The following is a 20,854-nucleotide window of genomic DNA, read 5'->3' as shown; positions in this document are numbered from 1 at the left end:
TAAAAGGATTCAGTGGCAGTACCTGGAGTGTTGGAGCATGCATAACTCTTCTAAAAGGGGATTCAAACATCATGGAAATGCAGGAGCATATAGTAACAATGATCATGACCCAGTCCAGGTAAGTAACCAAACCAAGCAAGTCACTGCAAACAATACATAAGGAAATTTCATTACAGAAATGCCTAGAGTGCTGTGTCCTTGTTTTCTGCCTACACCACAGTTAAGTGCTTTCCTATGAAAAATAAATTAAACTGAGGAGCGTGAAAGATTTAAGTCTTTCAGAAATGCACAGTAAAACCAGGGAAGTTCCATGCAAGCAAAGAAGAAAAGTCTGATTAAAAAAATCCTCTTCCTATTCATCCTCCTCCCCAAACAGCACCAAGGAAAGAAAAAACTTCTTGTGGAAAACGAAAAGAAATACACATGTGCATGCACATACACACACACGTACATGCATGTGTGTGTTCACACACTTATACTGCAGCCTTATGTGACCAAGCAAAGTTACTTTTGCAATGCTTACTAAAGCTGATGGTATTTGGTATTTTTCACAGCTCCAGTAACAGGATCTGTTTTAGAACTATAAAAAGAAGAAAAAATAGAGTAATTTACATTTTATTTTAGTTAGAATTATAATTATACCATGCATTCATCATCTCAAAGTATTTTCTGTCCAAAATTAAGGATCCATTTTATCTTGTCTTAATTTTAAATGTCCGTATAAGTTTCATTTAATGCTATGCAATTTCAGTCACATTATCAACACAGCCCTTATCACTTTAACTCATTGTCTAGCTGTAATTCCTCTTAATGATTCCTTGAACTACTAGTTTCTTGGGCCTAACAAGGACTTAATTTATATTTTTCTTGGGAATGAGGGGGATAACCTGCTACTGAATTTTATGTACCAAAATACTTCCTCAGGAGGTCTTTTCTTTTACTTCAAAATTTCTTGGACCATGGCTGGATGGGACTGTGAACAACCTGGCATAGGAAAGGTGTCCCTGTCCATGGCAGATGGGTTGGAACTAGGTGATCTTGAAGGGCCTTTGCAACTCAAATCACTTTATATGATCCTGTGGTTCTATGATACCCTCAGTTAAATAAACCCCGCCCCCCCCCCCACACACACACACTTCCACAAGCCCTACTTTTATTACTTCCTCAGTCTTTTTCTGATTAATATTTTTAGATTTTCCATATCTGAATTTTCCTATGTAATTGCTGTGCTCGACCTACCATATCCAAACACTCACTAAGCAATCAGAAAGAGTGAGAACCAGTCTCTAAGTAGTTTGCTCATATCTAGGCAACACGAGTTAAGTTCTTGCTGCAGCAATTTTTTATGGATTTGACTTGAAGTTTTTACTTGAGGAACAGAATGACTGCAGCAGGAGAAGCTACAAGAATACTATCCAAGAACCCTCCTCTGACCAAGTGGTTATGGGCACTTTTACTTATCTTTCAAATCCTGTAGCAAATCATGCCAAGACAGAATCTGCATTGATACATCCTATATTCCATTGGAGGGATCTAGCCATTGGGATATGAAATTGCCATAATTTCCTTGATGAGCTTAAAGTGAAAAATGGACTGAACAAACTTGAGGAATTACTACCAGAAAGATTTCATGGTTATGAATTACAGGAATGCACAAGGCATACAAGAAGAACAAGAAGCATCTTCCACAGGCCAGATTCACCCACTTACACCAGTCAGTACTGAAAACATACTGGACTAGGTGCCTTCCTACTGAACTCACTGACTTTTGCTTCTTCTCAAGCTCACACCTTTTCTCCATATTGTATGTAGTAGCATTCCTCAGCCTTTTTTACTAGAAGAAAATATATATCCTACTAGTTTGAAAAAGATATCAAAATTTCTTACTTGGCAAGATAGACAGGACAATGAATAAAGCAGATAGGATTTAAATAAATGAAAAAAATAAGACTAAAAATCGGTTTATTATAATTGCAAGTATTTTCTTTAAACTGTTTTAATATAGATATCCTATAACCATGGGGCACTCCACAATGCTAAGAGGCACTGACAAGTTTTTGACAAGTGGATTGGAATGATTGTTTGTGAGGGATTTTTTCTGTTTTAATCTACAATGCTTAAGGCACCAGTGCACCACAATCAAGTTAACAGTTGCATAGAAAAGAGGGGACGTAACTCAAGGACATGCCTCTATACACATGGCAGAACACTTACATATAGGCATTGTTAAAACTGAGTAACTAACCTTCCTGTCATGTTAACTAATTTCTTGAAGGGCACAGAGAAAATCAGTGGTAAAGTGGGTGCTGATCCAGTTCTTCCAAGTACCAAGCTTATAGCCTTGAGCTATCTTGTGTCTTACACTGTCTGTTTGCAAGGTGTCATGCATCAACCCTCCAAAATTAGGGCGTCAGTCACAGACAGAGGTTTAAAAGAAGACCTGTAAGATGATTTTATATCAAGCTGCTTGTACATAGATCTCTATCTGCCATGCTCAGACACACCTACAGTTTAGTTGCTGAGTCTTCCTGGTTTTCACCTGGTTTCAGCGATTCTCCTTTTACATCTCAGAGCTGAGCACCTCCCCATCCCATCCTGGGTCCCTAATTATGGGCTATGGAGTCTTTAGGTGAGCATAAGTGCAATTCATATCTCTTCATCTTTTTTTGTTCTATGAGTAACTGCTGGTGAAGAAAAACTTCTCGCCTTATGATGAGGAATAGGAAGGGAATAGCAAGCTAAATCCCCAAGGTCTAAAAATGGGAAACATTAGCTATTCAGTTCATGCCCACAGATTCCACAGTCTTGTCCCACCTCAGCATCACAGACTGCCCAAACATATCTGCCCTTACAAAGCATTTTACTACTTCCTTTCTTCCAACGGCAAGACTACGTCACAGACAACTGACTGCCAGCTTGTTTGGTGACCACACTATATGTAGTTTTCCTTGCAAAAGAAAAGTTAGAACTTCATTTCCGAGGACATGGAGGTAAACACCTGTTGGAATCAATGTTGATATGAAATGAACTTACGCATTAAAGCGAGCTCGTACCACCACTCGGCAGAAATTCCTGAATCTGTGCTCACGACCAACTATGAAAAGGGGTTTATCAAAATACGGATGATTCTCTCGCAGCTCCTCCTCCTGGACTTTCCTTTTGAAAAACCACAAATTATTAAGTATTACGCATTATACCCAGCAAAAATATCCTTTACACTTTGTTCTTTTTTTCATGTTAACTCTCAATACATTTTATTTCATGCAGAGAATAGTTATATAGAAAATGTGAACTCAGACTTTGATTTTTAAATACCTTTTCATTTCAGCTTGTTCCTTTTTTTCTTGGATCATCTTTATCTCACTGTCTTCTCTCTGTGCATTTCTGTATCTCACTGTGTTAGAGTGCTAGAAGCAAAACGATTCCTTTTAAATGAAGTTCTGAGGGTTGCTTTTTAATGTTTCAGATGAAAGCAAATATGGTATTTTACATAGAAATATTCAAATGAAAGGTGTTTATTTCTAAATGTACTGCACATCAACTCAGTCAAGGCTATTGCATAGTATTTTCTATCTACAACATGAAGCTATTTATTTTCATCAAGGTTAATTTCCGTTCTAATTTTCTTGAGGTTCCATCCAATCTAACTTTTAACTTTTAAAACAGATGTTCTGTAAGCTCAGCCAATCTCTCTGAACTGGAATGAATACCATTGAAGTTACTAAGGGCAAAGACTGGGAAAGAAAAGGCTGTAGATACCCTTTCTCAAGCCTGCTGCATGGCTGCCAGCTTGCAAGGCATGCAGAACATACAGGCAGTAACTGCTGAGTGCAGGGACGGGGGAGAGGGAGCGAGGATGCTGTAAGAGCTCATTCAATGGAGGCTACAATCAGTATTATTATTCTTGCTCCTGCTGGGGTAATGCTGGGTGTTATCCTTGCTACTGGACACTAGCAAAGCTACATCTGCTTTAATTACCTACAGTTTAGGTTCAACAAGGTTAAGTGCCGAGTCCTGCACTTTGGCCACAACAACACCATGCAGCGCTACAGGCTGCGGACAGAGTGGTGGGAATGCAGCCAGGCAGAAAGGCACCTGGGGATGCTTGTTGGCAGCAGGCTGAACATCAGCCAGAAGTGTGACCATGTGGCCAAGAAGGCCAATGGCATCCTGGCCTATATCAGAAATAACATGGCCATCAGGACCAGGGAAGTGATTCTTCCTCTGTACTTGGCACTGGTGATGCCACACCTTGAGTACTGTGTTCAGTTCTGGGCCCCTCAGTTCAGAAAGGATATTGAGGTGCTGGAAGTGGGTCCAGAGAAGGGCAATGAGGCTGGTGAAAGGTCTGGAGCACAAGTCCTATGAGGAGTGGCTGAGGGAGCTGGGGGTGTTTAGCCTGGGGAAGAGGAGGCCTCATCACTCTCTACAACCACCTGAAAGGAAGTTGTGGCCAGGTGGGGGTTGGTCTCTTCTCCCAGACAAGTAGCAACAGGACAAGAGGACATAGTCTTAAGCTGCACCAAGGGACATTTAGATTGAACATTTGGAAGAAGCCCTTCTCAGAAAGAGTGACTGGGCATTGGAATGGGCTGCCCAGGGAGATGGTAAGTCACCATTCCTAGAGGTCTTTAAGAAAAGACTGGGTATGGCACTTAATGCCATCGTCTAGTTGAAAAGGTGGTGTTAGGTAACAGGTTGGACTCAATGATCTCAGAGGTCATTTCTAACCCAGTTGATTCTGTGATTCTGTTTCTTTGAAGTCTGTGATAGTTTGGAAATGGGTGAACTAATATTGCCCCTTGAATTTTCATTGTCACAGAGATCCAAAATATACTGTGTGAACTTGCAGAAATGAAAATGCTCTTAACTGCATGAAACTACACCAGTGTTATTACTGTTCTCCCTTTTAGTCTTTGTCCTTTCATCTGACAGTTCTCCTGCTTGAAAAATATTGCTAGACTATCAGAAATTTTGAAGTGCTGCTTTGCCAGCCTGAGTGATTTGTGCAATTCTAGAGTAAGGCTTTTTAAGGTGTCCTGGGTAGCAATTATTGTGTTCCTAATGTAGTGTCTACAGCTTCAGTGAATCTATCTCAGCAAGTGTTTCAAAACCAGTAAGTCTATCAGTGAAATAACCATTGCAATTATTTTGAGGATAATTCTAATGCAGTTACAGTATTTGTTACATGACTTCCTTTCAAGATTTCAAAAGCCAAATAATAAGGTAGTTCATAAATAGAAATTAGTCTAACAGAAGCATTTATTTGATATTATGTATTCTAATTTCTTAGATTCTCAAATTGAAACCACTGTTTCTAAGAGGACTTACATCTTGAGTCAATGTTTCAAGAGATTTTCCTCTGCTGATTCGCTGGCTATTGGAACCATGTCTCAGTGACCTGAAACAATAATAATCAATTTAAAAATACATCTCAAGATGAAATTTTGACCTTTGTAAGATGATCATTACAAAGCACTGCTCTCTAGTCATCCAATATCTGAAATTCTTATCATTTTTCTTTCGCTAACATCAGAAGCTTCTATGGTCTTCAATTGTTTTCAGTCTGGTCTAACATTAGCCAATTTCTTTCCTTCTGATCTTTAAATTGATACTTTGTAGTCGACAAAAGAAATGACATTTGAAATAAAAGGCATTTTTCCCATTCATATAGTACAATGAATTTCATTATGGTTACAATGAAGAATGTAGAATTCAGTTCTTTGTACAAGTAGGTAGTTTCGGTTTTTCACATCTTAGGTATTGCTCAAATTCTTTTTGTAACCTTTTTTAAAAGAATATTTTAAAACCATCTTTTCTGTCCATGTTTACCTGCGTTCTTGTCTTATATGATGCTGGACACTAAGTATTGACCTTTCCTTTGCTGGCTGCCCCTCAAATGATCCACTCAGCATGCGTTGCCTAGTGCAGGCCCTGGGAAGAAATACAAAAATGAAGGCACAGAGTTTTCAGTATAAATGGTAATTTCAGAGGTAGCACATTCAGACAAGTCAGCTTGGCTTTGTAGGAAGCAAGTGCTTCAACAGCAACAGACCAAACCAATAAAAGAGCAATGTACTTTCCAGGAAAACATTTCCAAAGCAATGGTACCCACTCTGCAATACAACCAGTCATCTGATAAACTTTCTCCATGCCTTAGCAAGGGCCTTTTTCTTCAGTTTGCTGTAGAATTTATGGTCCCTCAAAACTTCATAAAGTTTGAAAGGCGTCAAGCAACGCACTAACCATCAGTAGAAACAGCTTCTCAGCAATAAAGAAGGGAATAGGATAAGTACAAGAGCAATTTTAGTCCCTTTCAGGGCTGTACCTACACACTTAAGACTTACAGCATAATGCTGAGTGTTTTAAATAACTAGAACCATATATAGTATGAAATGAAAAGTTGCACATGGCTGATATCTGTGGGAAACAGACCAGGCTATGAGGTATGGAAAGAACAAGCTCTGATATCCTGCAATATCAAATGTCTGTTCTCTGAGAATGCATTCAACTTGCAGCATTTTTTTCTGTGGGTTTTCTCACTTGTTTGCTCATGTTTCATTTTCTTTTGGCAAACACATTTTACATATAACATATTTTGGCAGAAATGAGTATTTGTTGGCTAGTAAGAGCATGCATACCTTTATCTCAGTGGCTACAACAAAATTGATTTGCTTAAGGAAAAGAGAGGTTTCCACGGAAAGAGCTCACATAAATCTTCTGATACCTGAGAAATGGAATTTCAACACTGGAAACATATTTTAACATTCCAGGAATGCTTCAATTTTAAGTTTACACAGTACAATCCTTATTGCTCACTTCGTGTTGTGCAACCATTCAGAGAAACACAAGACCCAACTGATATTTGTCCATACATTTTATTGAACTGAAGCTCCATTTTTTTCTGAAAAGATGAAAAAAACTATACACTGTTTGAGTAACTACTCTGTTTGCCAGTCTGCTGTAAGGTTTAGATAAATGCTATCCTTGACTGCATGGAATGATCATGCTTGATGGCAAAAGGTGTCCATGGCATGTTCTTTCCCCACTGTGACTTTGTTTTTCACTCTTCTCTGCTTTTGTTCCTTCTTCTGGATTTAAATACATAACTGATACAAGTAGGAATCCAAAGGGAGATCTGGAACAAAAATGAGAATCTTAGAATGCCTTTCAGTGTCATCACTGCCAAAAAGATTAGCATGCTAGGGAAAAAATACATTGTGCTACCCTTGTTATAGAAAGGTTTCAGTTATACTACATTGAACTGAAAGCATCATGACATTTAAGAAAATTACTACATGTCTTATAAAACACAGCTCATCTTAGGCAAATCATGAACATTTTAATAAAAATGGATTTTAAGCATTATGTTTAGGAGGGGATACCATATAACATTGTCAGAAAACAAAAGAGATATTTGAATACCTCTGCAATTTTTGATTAAAAAAAGAGAAAAGCAAAATCATTTCCTAAAAATAGATTCTATCTAACTCCATCAAAATGACAATCCAGTTTTTCCTAGCAGAGACAATGGAAAGTTCTGTATAAAGGCTTCTTGCTGTGACAAACAGGATAACATCTTTTTTTCCCCTCTCTATATATAAATTATTGTGCTCTGCTTTTAACAGCTAGAAATTATTTTCTTGAGATCAAAAAGTGACCCGCACACAACTTCATGAATACCAAGTTACATAAACTCTTAGTGTTCATAATATAAGAGAATTTTAAATGTTCAAGCAATATGTTCTTTATCTGACTAATGAACACGATGACTTATTTCCTTATTAGTTGTATGATAAAATAGACTTAGCTATATAGTATGGGCATACCATGGCAGAACAGACATGCATAAAGAGTAACTAGCAACTGTAGAAAGAGTTAGTATTGTTTCTGATCTTTATGTTAGACTACTAAATCCATATTTAGAATTTACATCCATTGCCTTATTTTCAATACATCTGGAAGCCCTGCAGCTCCTACTGAAGTGAAGAGAGAAATAATGAAATGTCAGTGGTATAGCACAGAGATCAGAATATTTATCAAGTAATTGCAAAGAAACTTTTTTGTATTTCCAGAGAAAAAGATGCTGTGTTGAAAAAGCCATGGCTACTTCTGACAGCCTCTCTCCTGGCATTCTCCACTTCACGGGATTTAGTGTCTCCATCTTCCTTGTATGAATTATTAGTAAAAACCACACTTTTTTATCCTTTTGACTCAGAATCTGGATATTTTTCAGCTGCTTAGAGTTGCAGATCTTTGGAGACTTTTGAAAAAGAAGGTAGGTACCATGAAATTTCCAGAATTGCATAGTTGACATTTTTAAAGTCTACAAGAGGGTTTGTGTTCTGATTGTAAATATGTACGCTTACATACTTACTCTCAGTGCCTCCATGTGATCCGTATTTCCAGGCTTCCCTCACAGCCTACAGAGACGTACGACTCAATTAAATGGGTTGTACAGAGGTGGCCAGCAGCAGCTGCCATGCCTTGGAGTATTTTGCCTTGCTTCCAGCTGCTGCTCCAAGCGGGGTACAATATACCTACAAATTTCTGTATTACCTGCCAAGTTCAAGAGGATGTCTTGGACATCCTCTGGCATCTCATACATTACTATATGTCCATATGTGAACAGCTTCATTGATTGCCTAACCAATTAATTTAATTAATGACATTTGGAAGGTATTAAAATAACCACAAAATGGACACTGAAAGACAAAGTAGTCGGCTAAAGATCTCACTGGGCTCCACTACCTTCATTTACTAGACCTCTGTCAACTAAATGCCTGGAGCTGAATCCCCCACTAGGGACAATCACTGTGCCACAGTGTTAAAAATTCAGTCCTATGTGGTTTGAAAATTGGAGTTTAAAAAAAAATGCTTTTTTTGCCTTGATACTTCTTTACCTAAATACAGCTGGTCAGAATCTTTTGACCTTTCTTTGAACAACAGAGGCAAAATTCCTTTTTTTAGCTAAAACTGTCCTTTTCATCTTCCTATTCCACCTCTATGAAATATTAGTGAGGTTCACATTCACTTGTGGAGGAATAAGGAAGTCATGAAACAAAGGAGAAGATACAAGAAATATGTCAAGCTTCTGGACTCACTTTTCAGAACTCTGAACACAGTCCAGCAGCTGCAAAGTACAGGGTCCAAACTTGCCTTGAAAAGCACAATTGTAATAAAATATCCTGAAAAAGAAAATGCAATTTGATAGGTTATCAGAAAGCCAGAGGAAGATCACACAGAACAATATCTTATTGCAATACCACACAGTTTGGACCACATAGTTTGTATTACCTGCAACCAATTAGGAGGTCCAAACTTTTGAAGTCCTTCAAACTATTTCATGCTTTGGAATTCCTGAAAAATAAGTAGTGAAGACAGTGTTCAAGCAACATTCTTTGACCTAATGTAAAATGTTAAATGTTTTTATCAATACTTCAAAATACTATACCTTTAATGAGTATTCTGAAGTCTCTTGCAGAGGGTATGCATGTGGCTCACACTTGGACTTTTTAGGCAGGCATCCTTTCCACAAACAAGTGTTAACTCATCTTGCATTCCAGTATAACACAGATTTGTTTTTTCTTCTGTGTTATTTTAATGAGTGAGTACTTATGTAGTAACTGTAGCAACTGCATATATTACTATGTACTTTTGTTCTTGTTGTCCCTGAAATGTGCTCACACTGAAGTCTTAGCAGCGTGGTATCCTTCAGTATGACACTGAGTTATCAGCCTCATTCAGTTGTTTCCACTCTCTATGACTCTATCCTTACTAAATCTTTCTAAGTTCTCATTATAATTCCACCTAGCTCAGACTACATGGTGCAGTGTGACAATCTGAAATTCATGGGGAATCTACCTGATAAGTCTTGAGGCGTTTCTTTCACTTATAAATTGAATTCAATAAGACACTTTTTGAATGGCAAGCAAAATGCACATTTTCACCACAGCTACACTACTGTTCTTTGGTAACAAATGTACAATTTTTAAAGAAATCTGAATTTGGCTGGTGAAATAAAATGGATTATTAATGCAACTTGGACAATTCATGATTTTTCTTTTCCATGTTTTTTCTTGTTTCCTTATATACGTCTCTAAAGAAAAAAAACCCTAAATAGTCACTTATTTTCTTTAGTGTCTGCTCAGCCAGCTGAACTGTGGTAGCAAAATTTCTTTCTTTAGCAATTTTTTATTGTGATTGTCATTCTTGCCTTGCTATTTTGGCTTCTTCACCTACAGGTAATTTTATTAGATTGCAGAAAAAATGATAAAAGGAATGTAGAAGAAGAGGTATGGCCATCCAGCCTATCATGTCTCTCAAAATGTGATCAAAGATAGCTACACTATTTGGGGCTGATGTTTGTCTAACTTCTCTTTCCACACCTGCAGTGTTGAAGACTCCATAGCCCAATAACTCTACTTCCCAATTGTGTTCTGCAGTGATCCGTAACATGGTGATCATTTGGCATAAACCCCATAAAACAGAGTAACTTCTTACCAATGGATATGTACATTCCAGTATTTCCTTTTGTTTGTCTTTGCATTAGGCAGGTGAAATCCAATGATGCTTGTAGATCTTGAAGAAGGTGGTTACTGAGTCTGGATTTTGCACCTGATGACAACAATTACCAACTTACCTGGACCACTCGTTCTGAGAAATGCATGGTACCAAACACTCAAAGTTATGAAGAAAGAAATCATACTCTTGAGAGAGAAAACACAAAACATATGCCTAGAAATTTGTTGCAAGTGATTCAGAACTGACCAATACAAGTCATTTATTTAATGCAAGCAAAACTCTAATAAAGGATAGCAAAGGTATGTCTTCTAGGATCACAGAATCATAGACTCATTTAGGTTTGAAACGTAAGATAAATGCACTTCACTCAGTTAGGTGTTTATGATACTGAACATTCCACTTACACATGAGTTATGTTATTTCCTCAGGCCCATGGAAACACATCAGACAAACCTTGTCTAGAACAGTGATAATCCTATTGCACACCCCCAGCATACAGTCTGACTATAGCATCAGCTGTAATTAAAAGCAAATAAAAAGCTGCCCATTTAAAAAAAAAAAAGTTAGTGTCCCAGACTGTCACAATACATAGTTTTATATAGATGTGTTGTGGAGTCTTATTCCCTGGAGATATTCAAAAGGTATTCTGGACATGGTCCTGCGCAACTGGCTCTAGGTAGCCCTGCTTGAGCAGGGAGGTTACCGCATGACCTGCAGAGGTGCCTTCCAATCTCAACCACTCTCTGATTCTGTGAAGCACAGTTTAACAGACACCAGAAAAAGGTTTTGTATTACTGGCACTTTGATTATATTTTGGACTGTGTGAGACTAATTCTAATTTGCTCAGTTTCCCCACCATTTTGTGCTGTTTACAACTTATCCTCAACACTGGAGAGAGTGGATTGATTTGTAAACCAAGTTTTGACTGGACCTACTCCACTGCCTCTACTTCAGAAGGCCAGGGGAACTAGAGGACTAAAGGACTAGATCTCATTCTTAGACAATGATCCTGCAAGGAATGAGGGTCACAAGAACACAGGCACAAAACATGCTTTTAATAGGAACAGTACTGCTCACAGCAAGTTAAAGTGAGTTTGTGTGAAGTACTGAAGATATGCAAGGAGTTACATTTGCTAGAAGTGGTTATTGCTGCTGAGGGAATGTATCATAATTTTCAGAAAGGAATGGAGCTGTCTGCAATTCAGAGGCACTGCTAAATGAGATTTCGTGTTGAAAAAGTTGTTCCAACTGTCTATATTCACTTTTGCCTTGTTTCATTTTCCAACAGCAAAGTCCCCACCTCAGAATGGATTTATATGAAAAGTTAAACCCCTCTGTGCTCTGACACTGGCAGAGCAAAGATGAAAACCACTGGTCAAAGTATCCAGGACAGTAGTTGCTACATCCTTGACTTGGTTCTCATGCCTAATTGCCCAAAGACCTCAAGGAGGCAAGGTTAGGGCTGGTTTCTAAAGAAGGATGTTCGGAAACCAGATAGTTCCCCCGCAGTGCAGCAAGAAAGCTTCAGGAAAATGACGAGAGCCAAGAGTCCCATTTTACTGTATAATGTAACACCAGATGACAAGTGAGACAACTAGGACAGAATGTATGAACTGTCTCTGGACGGTCAAGAGCTATTCATGTCCTTCTCCCTTTTCTTGGGGAAGTAAATGTTACGCTGCAGTTCAGAATACAAAGTGAAAAACAAAGTTTGGATAGAGAAAGATGCACAAGAAAGACTTTGAAGTACCTTTGTATAATGTATAGTACAGTTGGTTATATTAAAACAATCACAATTTGATTAAACTATAATTTGACAAGGTTTAAAAAGGAGGGGGCAAAAGGTCAGAGGTGGATTTAAGCTAGAACAGACTTAAAATTCTCTTTCAGTGCAGCAATTTTATCAAGCTGAAGTTGCCTATGGGTAACTTTACTATGTAAAGTCATTGCTTTACATAAATGCTCCTTAATTCAGGTAGACAAAAATTAAAATGAAGCTAGAAATAATCTTTTCTGAAGGGACATTCTGAGTTATTTCTTATTGTTCTTGGCATACATGCCATTTCTTCGCTTCTCAGATACTCTGAATAGTTGAGACTCACCTAATTTTATGAAGGAGTTTACATAATTTACAACTAAAGCAAAAATAAGAAAAAGAATCTCTCATGTCTTGAGAGTTTGAATTTTCTGTGTTATGTAAACTGATTCTGTTTCAGTTGTAAATTTTATCACTTCTTTGTTTGCAAAACTTGCTTGCATCAACAGTGGCAACACTGTCATCAACATGGAAACACTGGCAGTCTTCAGGACCAGTCAGCCCATCACTGGCAATGCTACCAGAACACCCACCAGAGAGGCCATGAACGCAGTATTTTTGTGCAGGAACAGATGCACTGGAAACGTCATAGATCAGAGCTTATTTAACAATTTTCAGGCAAAACCAAGAAACAATATACAGAATTTGTTCCTTTTTCTCAGAAGGAGAGTAAGACTGCCTCTGTAAATGACTTACAAGCATCCCAAGAAAGCATTAGAGGACATCTGATCCCATGTTTTTCTTACTTGACAGAAGTTCCCTCCTTTTCCTGTGCCTCTCAAAGTTCATTGCTGATGAACCAGAAAATAAATGGCAAAAAGTAGTAAATGCAGATTAAATGAATAGATTAAATAGATTAATTAAAAATAAAATAATAGATTAGTAAATGAAAACTTTCTTCCTCTGCCTCAGAAACTTTTCTTCAGAGGAATTTGGTTGAATGGATAAGAAGTCCTTCTAGATACAAGACTTTGGCAGAAAGCCATGATCTGAAGGACCAAGTAGAATTCAGTAGGACTGAAACTGGCAGGACTGATATCTGATCCTGTCTTGGTATTTCTGAGAACTTTGTGAAGTCCAAACAATGGTTTGCTTGGATTCTCCTCCCATTCTGTTTCAGACTTCTCCTGAAAAGGGGAAGAATCTGTGCTGATGGGAGCATTCATCAGAACTCTGAATTTCAATTTGCAGGACTTAATTTTTTTCTTCTATCTAAGAAAGAATGGAGCCACTACAGATTTCACTTAAAAAATAAATTTAAGTATATAAAAGTAGGGTATTTTCTTTGTCTACACTTTTTATCTTGTTATAGGAATCACACCAAACAAACTGACATTTGTGTAAAACCTGTAGATGTCAATAAGATTGCACAGTTCTCATATAACACAGAATTTAATTAAAAATGTCTTATTAGAATGATGCCAGGACACCTGTATCTAAACCCATATTTTTAGATGGTTTTGATTAATCTATCTGTAACAGTAATGTCTGTAAAATCAAGGTATAATCACATAACTGAAAGAAATGCTTACAAATAGAGCCCTAAATTTGTTAAAATTATATACTTATGGTATTGCATTTACATTTATCAATAATATTTTTAAAATGAGCATTCATTTGAGTTAGTAACTGTTCATGTTTTCGTTACATGGATTTAAAGACAGAAAAAGTGTCATGTTAATTTCTACAGTTCTTCCTGTATGCTGATAGAGCATTAAAAAGAACTAGAGTGGTAATACTTCTCAAATGCCATGTATTCAATAAACTTCATAATTCAGAAATCACACCGAACTCCGAGTTCATTGCTCCTTATTTAATTTGTATTTTTCAGAAAAGTTATTCCTTTATGCCCCTGTGTATTTACGTGGGACCTCTCACTGACAACCCTCTGGAGATGCAACTGCTTTGCTAAGCATGGAAATATAAATACAATGATCTACAAATTGGAGGCATTGCTAATGCACCTTATATCAAACAGTATTCTAACATAAACCCAACAGTGGCAGGAAAAACTGCAGCATGGTGTTATGTATAAGATAACTTCAGACATTCTAACTTAGCGCTTTAGACTTCCATTATTCACTTATGGTACCGAGTACTTACTTGATATGGAATACAGAAAGGAGTGATTATTATAAAAACATTCAAGAAATCCTCTACAGAAGTCACAGTTCTGAAATCATCATTGTCTATTTGGTACTTAGAATAAGATTAATTGTAGTCTAGGTTTTCTAGTGTACAATCCCTCTGAACATTTATGTGCATATATTTGCAAAAACCAGGCTAGAATTCTTTAGGTAAAATAACATCACTAACGAAGAGATGTGTTTGGGTTAATTTAGAAGGAAGAAGCAAAAAGAGCTTAAATGTGATCTTTCTGCATGACACAGAATTCAAATACATACCAAAGAAGAACAATCTCTCTCTTGCTGCTGTTCAAGCATATAATATAGCCAGAGAAAAGAGCAATTTCTCTTTGATAATGAAGGCAATAGATGTACTATAAAGGGACACATTATTATAAATATTTTATATCCAGTAACATTTGTGAAAAACAGGGTTATGAGAAATCAGACAACAGTGAAAACAATATCAAATCACGTCTGACTCTTACCTTAGAATTTTATTGATTGCTGTCTCTTTTTCCAGAAGGTTTCTTGCTCTGATGCTGAAAACAGATTTACGGAGCTATAAAATGAAGACAAAGAGAGTGTACTTTTTAATTGTCGTAATATATAGCACATGTACATGACAGACCAATGAACCAATATGACCTGAGAGCATGTAATACTAAACACAAAGGTCTTGATGATAAAGCTATTTTTCACAGTCTGTGGCATGGGTGTTCTTTCCCAGGAAAAGGATGGTCGAAAGAATCTAAATGTTTATATACAGAGCAAATTCCTCACAGAAGGTCCTATCCTTATCTTGCAGCTTTGGCCTCCCTATCTCAACTCTTAGGTAGTTCTGTGTAGATGAAGCAAATAGTTTTGTTGACTAGCACAAATATTATTTCCTTTATTACATATTTTTTTCTTCTCCAATTGGCCAAGTCAAATCTTTTTACCACTCATTCTCTGCTTTGAATTTTGACTGGGCTGGATCATACTCTGGAGATGCCTTGACTACACAAAAGAGCCAGCTAAAAAAGCTCAGATGTATCATTTAAGTGCATGGAGTTAGACGAGATGAAAGTAGGTCCCTTTTTTCCCCCCCAGATGTAGAACAAAAAAATGTGGTAAGCAAAATGTGCTTGTGCTTGCTTCTGGTCATGAACAGTATCTCAGGCATATTCTTTTGAACAGGACTTCCTGAATGTGAAATTAAAGGACTGACATACATGAAAAAACAAGCACTTAATTCCTAAGAAAGTGATTAACAACTACAGCAAATCAAGATAAAAATCACAGCTGAAGAATTTAGCTCAGGAGTTTCACCTGTGATGAACAGAAAGCCTCTGGCACCTTGTAAGACTTAAATCTGTCAACTGTTTGGAGATTGCTATCTTGAAGAAAATGGTTGAGAGGGATCTGGAAACTCCTAGCAATGTGGACCCTGTTTTTGATCAATCTGAAATGGAATCTTTGAGCACATTGCTTTAAATTATCTTTACATGTTTCTAAAACACTACCTCCAGTCATTTGACAAATAATTTTGCTAGAACTTCTCTCAAGAGTCGGATTGACTCTGAGTCACAGTAAGGTATCTTTTGAGAGAAACAGAAGCCTAGAAAACACCTTAAAACTTGTTAATTATACTGGCTCTCCTTAATAAAATGCCTATTGCTTTTAACCCACACCTGCAAGACACAATTTCCTTTCTATCTCTTGGCTTTTTAAGTGTGGCCACTTTAAGATTTCTCATGTTCTAACCCATCTCTGTGGAGACCGTGGAAATAAGAACACAGATGATTTGAAAACACCCCTATGTTGAGAATCTGTGGGTTTCTCAAAAAACCTGCAACTTGAAAACTGAAATAAAGTATGCAACACTTCAGAAGGTAGTTTGGAAAATAACATATTGGATTTTCAGGTAAGATCAAAAATTATTAATAGGCTTGTTAAATATAAACAAAAAGTTTATTCCATTCCCTGGATACGGTTAACATAAATATAAACTAAAAATCATAGTATGAGATATACGTGTTGAGGAATATATTTAGTGCAGGTAGTTTGGTGTGAAGCTGCAGATTGAGCTCTGTCTGGGTGGTGAGAGCCTGAGGCAAGAGCTGTGAACTGCTAACCCCTTGGCTAACAAAGGGCACAGGGACCTATGTCCCAGCCAAGGGACTGAGAAACGATAGGAACTGATGACTCCCAGACTTTTGCTTGCTTAGACCTTCAGGGTATCAAAGCCCAGAGGTGCCTTTGTTCAGGGTCCCTCCTCAGAGGCACCAGCTCAAGCTGTTATTTTGTTATTTAGTTATTGCACCAAGATTAAATTACTTTAAGGATCTGGATGTCTGAGACTCTGTTATGGGAAATCTGGAGTTGAGATGGTAAAGAAACCTGGTCTGACTGTGAGTGTGGGGTGTGTAGCTGTGAAGGGAATCAGTCGCAGCTCAGGTGGTGCAAGCATGACTGCCAGAGTGGCTCCTGGATGGTCAGAGAGAAAAGTTCCCTTAACATACCTTTATAATAAATCTTATGTAGATATAAATATTTCATATACTGAAAAATACTTGTGCAGGTTTTAACTCATTTGCAGTATCTCAACACAGGTTTAGTGGTTATAACAGCATGGTACTTTACTATGGATTTAGATATAAAAGACAATGCTGAATGCAATTGCAACTTTTTCACATATTTTTTTCTTCTAATGTCCTTGTAAAGCTCTGGGTCTAAGCCATACACTTGCCTGGGTGGTTTACTTTTACCGGGTGGTATACTTATACTCCAAGAGTTTCATCCACATGAACTCTAGCAAAGCCTTTAAGTTCTTTGATACTTTGAATTGCATAAAAAGCTATGCACTTTTCCCCAAGAGGACTTCTTTTAATTTACTGAGAAAATAAGCATGTTGGCAAGAGGGTTTTACAGGAGTAACAACCAATCAAGGACAAACTTTCCACAAAGCACCCAGCAAACACCAACCCATACAAACTTAGTGAAATACAACCCATCGGTTTTAAGTTACCCATAAGAGATTAAGGAAGGAAGGAAAGAAAGACCAAAAGAGGTTAGAACAAGACTTGTACAGCTACCACCAAGATCACATGATGGCAGGTTCCAGAAGAGAAGGCAGGACATGATGGAGGCCCTGTGTGCCTCTATTTACATCATCCAGCTACCATGGCCACCCCTCCCAGGTGAGACATACGGTACCCTGACCACTCAGTGCCCTCCTAGCACCAGGGGATGTGGTGTGGTCTGGCTACCAGGTGGGCTATATTTGATTGAGAGCTCAGCCATGTGGCTCCCGAGCCACATGCCCTCCATGAACTCGGCCACGTTGGCTTCAGACCTTACCATGTGGACACCACTACTGGAGGTCAAGCCTCTCTCCTGCCTCCCCTCCCGGATACACAGAGACAAGATGGTTGATTTGACCCAACAATCTAACAACCCAGTGAGATAAAAACCCGGTCTCTCAGAGTCAGTGAAATTAGTGTCAGTGGAATCCCATATAACTGTTTTTTGCTCTCATCAGGACTGAAGAAAGAAGCCTCTAAACAACAGGAGTATCTGTTTTGCAAGGTGTTGGGTAATAATTTTTTAGAGCTCAACTGGGAACGTCAGACTTTGGGAATAATAAAGGTGGAAAATCAGCAATTTTGCTGCAGTTGTTTTTTTCCTGTTATAAATACGTGCTTTAGAGTATTTGCAATTACATCAAACATCAGGAAAAAAAAGTGTGGTGCCTACTAATGTGTTATGTCCATTTATTTGTAATAAAAATTCTTGCTAACATCTTAGAAATTGAAAAGATTTCAAAGACAGGAAGCATTAATTTCCTTCCCAATTTCCAGTTTTTGCTCATCTGATTTCAATAAAAAAAGCTGAGGCAAATAAATTTTCCTGACATTTTCTACAGCTCCCTATCTGGCACAGATGACTTTTCAGTGTTTAAAGTAGGTGACAAAACCCCTTGGCATTAAAGCTTGTAGCCCAAGCAAGGGAATTCATCCAGGTTATAAGCATGGGAACATGCACTGGAAAAGCAGGAATGAGGAGTCTGTATTTTCAGACTCCACAAGGATGTTGAGCGCTTGAACTGACTCACTTAAGTTTCCCCAAGCCAAGCACTAAACCAGCTAATGCTACTCACATACTCTCAGAGGCTGCCAAATCCTCCCTTTAGGTAGCAAGACTTACAAAGGCCTCCTCTCTATGCCTAGGAAGTCATAGGAATGGATAAGTGGGTCAGAGCACAGGATGTTGGACCATGTTATTCGGACAGAGTGTATTTACTTTTCCTTCACTTTTTTTAATGACTAGCTGTGAAACTTGCACCCAAGGCAAGACGTCCTTGATCACTGACCTTGGTCTAAGCATATCTAATGGAATGTGGCTTAGGTGAAGTTTTTAAGGTTTGTTACTGTCCTGTTTGCCTCTGCATTGTGTCAGAATTTAGGTTCGAGCCAGTTATCCAGTTCTTTAATCCTGGAATACGTAGGTATGTGTGAGATCCTATAGTTTGGTGCCTAGGGGTCTTAGTGGTCCAAAAAGGAAAAGAAAAAAACAATGTTGGCACTTTTGAAGCTAATGGTCCTCATTTCTCTTCAGGATTCAAAAGCCATTCCTTCAGCAGAACTCTGGTGAATTTATCTTGAGTTTAAAATATCCAGAAGAAGTAATACAAGATAATATTTTTAGATAAGGACAATTGATCCATTTCTCATATTTAAAGGAGTCAGCAGTCAGTCAAATAGCAACACAAGTATGTCAATATTCATGTTGAAAAAATCAAGCAATACTATAGATTTTTCAAATATGTATCCATACTTCTATATTAGATAAATAAACCAAACTGCTTCCCATTTAATTTTCCAAATCTGCATAGCACACCAGGCAAATGCAATGGAACTGTACAAACAGAAAATGGAGGCAATGATCAGTATTTTGTTTAATAATGTCTAGATGCCACATGCTGGTGTAGAATGAGACTGGCAATTAAAACTTGTGATACCTGCCGAGTTCCTGAATGTTGCAGAGGAAATTATGAGCAGTGCTAATGTATAAAAGACATTACTCAACCAGATGATGTGGAATTAAATAAGTACAGTATACTCTGCTGAGGTTATTTTAGGCATATCTGTTTAGCCTGCTGGGTTTTTTTATTACAGATTGTGCTGTACTGTGAGGACACCCTCAGTGTATCTTTATTAGCCTTTATTTCTTTATTTATTTATGTACTTTTTATGCAACCTATAAGTACACTCAGCGCAGAAATAACAATGCCATATAGTTTTCTGCTATAGAACATTATTTTTTAGCTTATTACACTGTCCTGAAATCACCTAGCAGCATCTGATTACTTTTAGATATGCTTTCAGCAACACATTTTAAAAAACTCTTGCAGGTTACTTAAAACTGTAAGGAACCACTGTGGCAAGTTAGCAAATTACCAATAGCATTTCCTGGATGAAAGGTTTAGATGGAAAGTATATGCTTCTATGGAACCATGAATAAAGTTCATGTCTTGGTTCCCACAGTCCTTTAAGTTTATTTCCACATATATGTCCGCAGCCATAGATCTAGGAAATCTGCAGGTAGTGCTTCTGTTCCACAAGTGTTGGCACCCTTCTCTGCAGACTTTGGGCAGATAAAAAGACTCAGTGCAGTCCGTGTGAACTTGGTCTGAACACTACATCCTATGAAATCCCATTTGTTGACAAGGACAAAGCAATAAACCACAGTAACTGTTGTAAAAGCAGCTAAATCACAGAACATTGTTGCTCTGCAAGTGCCACCCACTGCTTTGAAACGGTACTGCAACATTTTCAATGATAATTTTTATGTAATATCATATGAAAAAAGTAAGATTAAACGCACAGCAACAGAGGATGATACCTTGGGAGGTGTCAGGTAATGACTGTGGACCAGTCCTACAGCCTAGGAGTACTGGCACAGTACTGCTGATTGCCAGCTAAGTTTTAAATTTTTTGTTTTGAGAAATGCTATTCATTGTCAAGCCTTTGATGTATTTTTCTAGCCAGGTGTTTGCACTGCAAAAACCCCTGTGAACACTACATAAAGCAATTATTTTCAAATTGAATTTATTATTTTGTATCAGACTACTTGAGAGTTGACAGAAGAGACAAGTGTTGGTGGGTGTTCTGCAACACCCAGTGAGACAAGCTCATAAGTAAATAACGAGATGCAAATATCTGAAATGTTTGTTTGACAATGGAAAAAAATAAGTGCATGTAATATATTTTTCTAAGTCAATTTCTTAAGTGTTACATAAAAATTAGGAATTTTAGCTTAGTGCTGATGATAGTAATCTTTTATAGACAACTGCAGGACTGTCTACTGTGCCATGCCAGAAATTCCAAGGAAGAAAAAAAAATCA

General features: G+C 37.7%; 1 protein-coding gene and 1 long non-coding RNA gene across 3 annotated transcripts in view; both read right to left on the bottom strand.

Annotated features, from left to right (window-relative positions):
- Window positions 1–20,854, bottom strand: part of NALCN (sodium leak channel, non-selective) — a 229,073-nt gene that overhangs the window by 28,913 nt on the left and 179,306 nt on the right. Inside the window, exons 18-24 of one of the 2 annotated variants that reach the window (XM_071548846.1) lie at window positions 14,955–15,028; window positions 5,833–5,934; window positions 5,332–5,401; window positions 3,316–3,407; window positions 3,034–3,156; window positions 524–580; window positions 23–143 (exon numbers count right to left, since the gene is read on the bottom strand). In XM_071548846.1, coding sequence (XP_071404947.1) covers window positions 23–143; window positions 524–580; window positions 3,034–3,156; window positions 3,316–3,407; window positions 5,332–5,401; window positions 5,833–5,934; window positions 14,955–15,028 — 639 coding nt within the window. The remainder of the gene's footprint in view (window positions 1–22; window positions 144–523; window positions 581–3,033; window positions 3,157–3,315; window positions 3,408–5,331; window positions 5,402–5,832; window positions 5,935–14,954; window positions 15,029–20,854) is intronic. The other variant, XM_071548855.1, reaches the window with a different exon arrangement.
- On the bottom strand, window positions 7,051–9,362 carry LOC139668826 (uncharacterized). Its single transcript, XR_011697128.1, has 3 exons — window positions 9,298–9,362; window positions 9,105–9,188; window positions 7,051–7,138 (listed from the first exon to the last, which is right to left on the bottom strand). It is a non-coding gene; the product is annotated as an uncharacterized lncRNA (long non-coding RNA).

The sequence above is a fragment of the Pithys albifrons genome, chromosome 1 (genome assembly GCF_047495875.1).
Source record: "Pithys albifrons albifrons isolate INPA30051 chromosome 1, PitAlb_v1, whole genome shotgun sequence".
Lineage (NCBI taxonomy): Eukaryota > Metazoa > Chordata > Aves > Passeriformes > Thamnophilidae > Pithys > Pithys albifrons.
Note: the sequence above shows the minus strand (reverse complement) of the source record. Positions and strands in the feature narration are given on the sequence as shown.